General features: G+C 28.9%; 1 protein-coding gene across 1 annotated transcript; it reads right to left on the bottom strand.

Annotated features, from left to right (window-relative positions):
- Positions 1-699: 699 nt before the first annotated feature.
- LOC136089537 (SCAN domain-containing protein 3-like) lies at positions 700-6,397 on the bottom strand. Its single transcript, XM_065815589.1, has 4 exons — positions 6,324-6,397; positions 4,416-5,791; positions 2,715-2,770; positions 700-810 (listed from the first exon to the last, which is right to left on the bottom strand). Exons 1-4 carry the CDS (start codon positions 6,395-6,397, stop codon positions 700-702), a joined length of 1,617 nt encoding a protein of 538 aa, XP_065671661.1.
- Between the last annotated feature and the right edge of the window lie 654 nt (positions 6,398-7,051).

The raw sequence follows: 7,051 nt of genomic DNA, 5'->3' as shown, positions 1-7,051 counted from the left end.
ATCAGCAAAGTTTCGTATTCCGTTATGTTTGTACATCTTGAGGCTTCGTGCTATCCGTAATCTTGTGCGGTCGAAAAGGTAAATTATTTATATCAAACGTTGAAGTTACATCTACTATACGCCGCAACACTTTATGCTAATAATTTACAGCATTGTTAAGTTCTTGCTGAGTTACAATATCTATTTCTGAGTCAGTTTTTCATCGTAAGTAAATCTCGCAAGAAATTCCATGTTGGTTTGACTCTTCGTGTTTTTTATATTTCTTGTAAAATGCGACCAATCATATGGCCCTCTTACGAATCCTAAATTAATGTTGGATGTATCAAAAAGCCAACATTGCTGACGGTAACAAATTTTTTTTTTGTTGAATGACATAACCATTCTCTTCTTATTTTTGTACATCCATTACATTTAGAGAAATTTTTCTTTTTGAAACCCCTGTTCTTATTGCGGCTGTTTCAATCTTTAGTGAAAGGTCCCTTTGTTTGATAAGGATCAAGTTTAACAATTTTACGTTTTTGTTTAGCAGTTAGAGTTTTAAAGAAGTTTCCTTTATCGACAGAGTCTATTTCTACATCAATTCAACAGATTTGTGGAAGAACATCAGTTTCTGTTTGGTTTGCTTTAAGTGGTGAAGGATCATAATATTCTCCTCTAATTTTTCTTGAGAATGATTGTTTTGAGATTATTTTTCTGATTTTAAAAGTGTTCACCAATTTTTTTTATAACATCATCTTCTGCCTCCTGTATATCTATTGTTCTTTTTTTAAACTGAGCCCCACCAAGTTTTTTTGACATCTTTAAGCTAACCTACGATAAAAATATACATCTTATAATTCTTGATAATTAACTGCTAATCTATTACTTTTGAAAATATAGTATTTTTCTGCAAATTATGCTTTAAGCTAAGTTTGGAAATTGATGGTTGTTTTAAGACACCGAAAACAATAAAGGCGTTTTTTAACATTAACGTTTTTTTATTTTATTGAAAGCTCTGTTAAGAAATAGAATACAAAAAGTATGTTTAATAACTTCATTTTAACATCAGAACCGAATTTACATGATATATTTTTATTTGTTGTTTTTTTATTTGAATTTTCGTGTTATATTTTTCTATACAATGTTCTTATATCCGAAGATATTGTTGGCTTAGGATAAGAACGGCCACAAATAGTCATTATGACTAACCTAAAGTAGCGTCCGTTATTGACCAACATTTTTGCGAACCCAAGTACTACTCAAGCGCTAAGTTGGCGATGGCAGGATTTGAACTTGATCGTTCAACAATCTAGGTTTTAACTTTATGTTTGACTCTCTAACCAACTGAGCTATCCCGCCTAAAATTAGTATATACTTTATCCATATATTTTAAATAATATATTACATTTGTAGTTTAAATATGAATTATTGAAATATATTTTTAAAATTTACTGAAAATATCATACACTTTTTTAATTTATATAGTTTCACATTAAATATTGGAATTGGCGTTATCATTCACAAAGTTTTTCAGAGAAAGAGAGGCTAAATTATTAGAATGTCCTAAGTTACTGTCTAAAATTTGTCAGTATCATTTTAAGGCTTTAGCGTTTCTTGACGAAATCGTTTCGCGATGAAAATACTACATATAAGAAATTTCTTCGAATAGTTTACGTGCTGTAGTTGTGGCAACAAAACCAGGCAGTTTATGTACTAATTCTTGAAAGAAGTTATACAAAACTTGTAGATGCTTTGGATATTCAAGATTAAATCCAAAAAAAGACTTGAAGAGTCAGTCAAAGACAAAAGAAACTTTCGGAGGTTTAACTATAATGTCATTTCTTTCAAACACAATAAAAAAAGGCGATCCATATGACAAAATGAATGAGCGATTAAAAAGCATTTCAAGAGTCTCGCCATCCTAAAAAATAAGTTTGGGCATGCCCTGAACATAAAAGTTGAAACAATACTTTTTGCCATGGCTAATTGATGCTCTGGTTGAAGATAGCTGAGAAAATACGGTTTAAATTATTCATATATATATATATATATATATATATATATATATATATATATATATATATATATATATATATATATATATATATATATATATATATATATATATATAATAAATTAATGATATTAGCTATGCAATTTTGAAATTATGCTATTTATAATAAACTGTGTTAATTACATAATTCAATTAAGATGCTTAATGATACATACTCAATTTAATATCATAATTACATAATCATGTATTGTAGTTATATATACATATGAATATTATAATAAAGCTTACTTTCCAAAGCAATCAATTAAGTAAAAGCAAGCTCCTTGTTAAGGCTAAGTAATATCTAAGCTTTAACAAGGAGACGATGCAAGCGATCATCCATTACAGTCTTTTGTACCTCAATAAAAGTTTTATTTTTTAAAGGGTGATTTTCAATTGCATTCAGTATTGACACAACCTAATAGAAGAAACCAATAGACGAGTTTTTTAGTTCATCAACTAGTCAAAAAGTATAAAGCTGTTTATTGCAACTAGAATATCCAGAATCTTTTAGCAACCATATAAAATTTTTATTCAAAAACATAAAATATTTATAAAACTTGAAAATTAAACAAACAGGTGTAAAAAATGTATATAAGTTGAATAAAATTTAAAAAGATAATATTCAACAATAAAATATAAAAGAAGTTAAACTACAATAAAATAATAAAAAATTAAGTACCATCTTTTTTGAACCACATAATTTAGTACATGCAGCAGATGTTCCCACAGATGTTTCTATAGTATATTATAAAGTAAATCATATAGCAAACTGTTACTATATTCAAGTCACATCAATAAAAAATTACAAAAAAATGAAATAATTTTTATTAAATATTATTCCATTTTTTCGTAAAAAAATGGAATAATTTCTCATTGGTATATTAATCCAAATTATTTTTCAAATAAATTGGATTAATATACCAATGAGGCCACCATTTTGTGATTGAGCAGGATTAGATTTTGAACATGATAAAGCTGCTTCAAAGACCTGAAAAAATCTGCGCGGACATTTTAAAGGATATTTATTTAACTATCCTTTAAAGTGTCCGCGCAGATTTGTATTTCAATATTGAATGTTATATATATTTTAAAAGTATTATATTCTTATTATTATAATATTCTTAAATTTCACTTAGGAAAGTTTGTGAAGTTTTGTACGTGCACGCACATTGCGTTTTACACTCGACATAAGCTTTTGCACAGTCTTTGGCTGGACTTTCTTGGTAGCTCTAATCCTTTTATTTGAAGTCTTTAATGCATAATATTTTTGAAGTATAATGTATATTATAATATATTTTTGAATATTTTGAAGTTTATAATGTTTTTGGCTTCTTTAACATTGAACTTTAGTTTTCTTTTGACAAGAACCCATTATCTTTCGATAGGAAGTAGTTCGGGACATTTTGGTGGATTGCAGTGTTTTTCAACGAAATCTACATTATGGTCTCTAAGTCAGTTTAAAGTTGTCCTAGAGTAGTTCCACTTCCTGATTTCCTTTTGAATGTACCAATGTCCTTAAATTGTTTCACAACGCTCAACACTGTTTTCAAAGCAATCTACAACTCTTTAGAAATTGTTTTGTTTGATACACCAGGATTTTCAACGAGAAAATGCAAAATTTTTGTACGCCTCTTATTTTGATTTGATGATATTTCAATTAAAAATAATTGTTTTGGTAACAGAGTTGTTTAAATTTTAAATAACACTAATACAATGATATTTTAAAACAATTAGCTATTTAATATGATGCACGGTTTACGTAAACACCAAATCATAACATGCTAAATTCTAACCCGTTCCCCAAATTATATATCATAAGATCTCCATGGACCCCTTTACTTTTAAAAATTATTACAAGGCGAAAATTTTAATAATGTAATTTTTATTCATCAGGACAACATTTTATTCAAGGTATTTTTTAATAGAACAGACTATCTACGACCCAAAAATATTTTATCTTAGTTAATATATGATACAAAAACTGGTCAGTGTGAATTCTGGCACTGCTTACCAGCAATTAATATCTGAAAATCTGGTTTAGTTTTTGATAGAGCACATCTAATATCTGCCTCAATTTCAAGTCTATTTCTTTTTTTGGTTTTTTATAGATAACATGGCTGAAAACCCTGCTTCACACAGATATGATGTTGAAAAAGGAATAAGGGCTTTAAGTGCAATTGTTGAACACAATGGATATGAATTCCTCATTTTCAACCAGAAGTTATTTAATGGTGTTATTTTGAAGTGATCCTTAGCAGTGGTATCATTCTTTAACTCTATAAATTCTTCTTGTGCTTCCTCATTCACATTTTTCACATCACAAGAAAATGGTGATATATTACTTCACTGCTCAGAAGGTTCACATCTGGAAAATAGTTACCAAATTCATTAATCAAATTATCTAGGTGGCAAAGTATTTCTATCTTTAAAACTTCGGGAAGCATGTTATTTCCAATTACGCTATTTAAATTTTGAAACATTATCAAATTTCCATTATTGATTCTAGTCTTATACAGTTTGAGCTTTTCAATAAATGTCTTCAGTTTATCCGAGTGTGTAATGACATTAGCATTTTTGCCTTGAAGTTGCAAATTTAACTTGTTAAAATGACCCACAATGTCCACAAGATAAGCAGTTGTTATTTCAAAATTGTCAAATTCAAAATATTCTACCAGTCCACTTTTCATTTGACATAAAAATTCTTTCACTTCGTTTCTAAGCTTGAAAAATCTTTCCAAAAAATTCCCAGCAGAAAGCCATCGCACTGAAGTATAAAACAATAACTTATTGTGTTCAACATCTAGGTCAGAACAAAATTTTGTAAAAAGTCTAGTGTTAAAAGCAGAAGATTTTATATGATTCACTAATTTGACCAATTGATTAAATACAGTTTTTAAACTACCTGGCAATGTTTTGGTTGCCAAAGCCTGTCTATGAATAAAACAGTGTACATCAACTACATTTGGAGCAATCTCTTTTATCCTAGTCTGCAATCCAGACTTACAACCCATCATGGCAGGAGCTCCATCAGTAGTAATTGCTAACAAATATTTCCATTGTAATTTATTGTCATTGAAAAACTGTTTCATAATTTCCATAATATCAGCTGCTTTTGTTGTTGTTTCAAGGAAAGAAGAGAACAAAAATTCTTCTTTGAATTTATTATTGTGAATATAGCTACTAAATACAATTAATTGTGCCATCGAACTTACATCTGTGGACTCATCTAACTGAATAGAAAAATATGGTGATTCTTTAATTTCATTAATAACATTTTCTTTAATATTTGATGAAATGTCAGTTATCCTTCGTTTGACTGTAGTATTTGATAAAGGTATATTATCTATCTTCTTTACAGCTTCTTCTCCAAATAACAATCTAACGATTTCTTTTGTACATGGAAGTATGACTTCTTCAGCCAATGTGTGAGCTTTTTTCTTCTGTGCTATTATATATGAAATCTTATAAGGTGCTTCTACTATATTCTGTTGAGTTTGGTGAATAATCCCAGTTTTATCCAACTTACACCTCTTCAGTGATTCAAATTTTTTTTTGAAAAAATCAGAATCTTTTGTTCGAAGATCAGGATGGCACTTATTCAAGTGAATAGCAAACTTTGAGGGTTTCATAGAGTCATTTCCTAGTACTTTATAACAAGTAACACATTGTGGGTAGCAAATGGTTTCTTTTAGCATGTAGGTAAAACCATATTTCGTATATTCATCTGAATATGACCTTTTTTTACTATTTAGACATCTAAAGAATTTAACAAATAATATAAAATAATGTAATATATTAAATCGAGATTTGTATAATTCATTTGAGAGAAGTATATTCTCGACTATTCAAAGAAAATAATACAAATTACTTTCTTTCAAACCAATTAGTTAGGAAAAATATTTTTACCATAAGATAAGATAATTTTATATAGCATTTAAAATTTACGGATGTAAGAATAATATAAAGTATTTATTGTTTCATAGTGGTCCGCAAGTCATTGACGATTAACGTCGAATTGGCTTACACAGATTTTGTGCAACATATGTTGCCTAGCATGAATTACATTTTGAATTTAAGAATTATTTTTTTCTTTAAGACAGAGAAAAATATCAAAATTAAAACTCAATAACTCAAATTTATTTTGAATTTACGTTTACCTTGTGGTCCGTTTCAAAAGTTCATATGGACCCCCAGGGGTCCATGGACCACCGGTTGGGAACCACTGAGTTACACGGACAAGTAGATATTCCACCTTTCCAAAATGTGGGAGACAAAGTCTGGCAAGTACTTTACACTATCTTTGATTACATTATTTGCACAAAAACACTCTTCATATAGTGGAATTTCACTAAAAACAGACATTGGCAACGGTAGGCTAGCAGGCAAAGTTTTAAGAACAGGACTACTTCTGCATTGAGTAAATTAGCAAAATTTGACAAATCAAGATGTAGTTGTATTTGCAGACACCATGCATTACTTTTGCAAACATTTTTAAAGTTGTGCAAAATGTGGCATTGCTCCTTTGCAGGAGCATGTTTTCCATTAAATCGCATACACCAATAACTTGGTGAAGGTCCCAGTTGTAAAATTTTGGTAAGATAATGAACAAGAAAATATTGTTTTGGAACAACATTATGTTCAGAAAATATTTCTGTAAACAACTTGTGATGAAGGCTAATCACCTCTGTTAAATAAGTTATTAAATGAATAGTTAATTTTGGAGCAGAGATTGTTCCAAATATTTCCAATAGTAAATGAAAGAAATGTAAATACTGGTTATCAGTTCTACAACATCGCCAAGCAAAAAACAAAAAAATCTTCCTAAACACCAACTTTTGAGTTCCATTCAGACCTAACCTTTTGTCTTTAGAAAACAAGTTTTTCACGCGTTAGTTGCAATAGCCTGTTTTTTTTTTTATTATTGCCAAAATTAAAAGTTAGCAGACAGCCATTGATTTCCTCAATAATCAACAGGCAATCAATTAGTAATAAGTGACAAAAAAATGCTTAATTCAT

The sequence above is a fragment of the Hydra vulgaris genome, chromosome 13 (assembly GCF_038396675.1).
Source record: "Hydra vulgaris chromosome 13, alternate assembly HydraT2T_AEP".
NCBI classification, from domain to species: Eukaryota; Metazoa; Cnidaria; class Hydrozoa; order Anthoathecata; family Hydridae; genus Hydra; species Hydra vulgaris.
The sequence above is the reverse complement of the archived record's forward strand: the minus strand, read 5'-3'. Positions and strand labels throughout refer to the sequence as shown.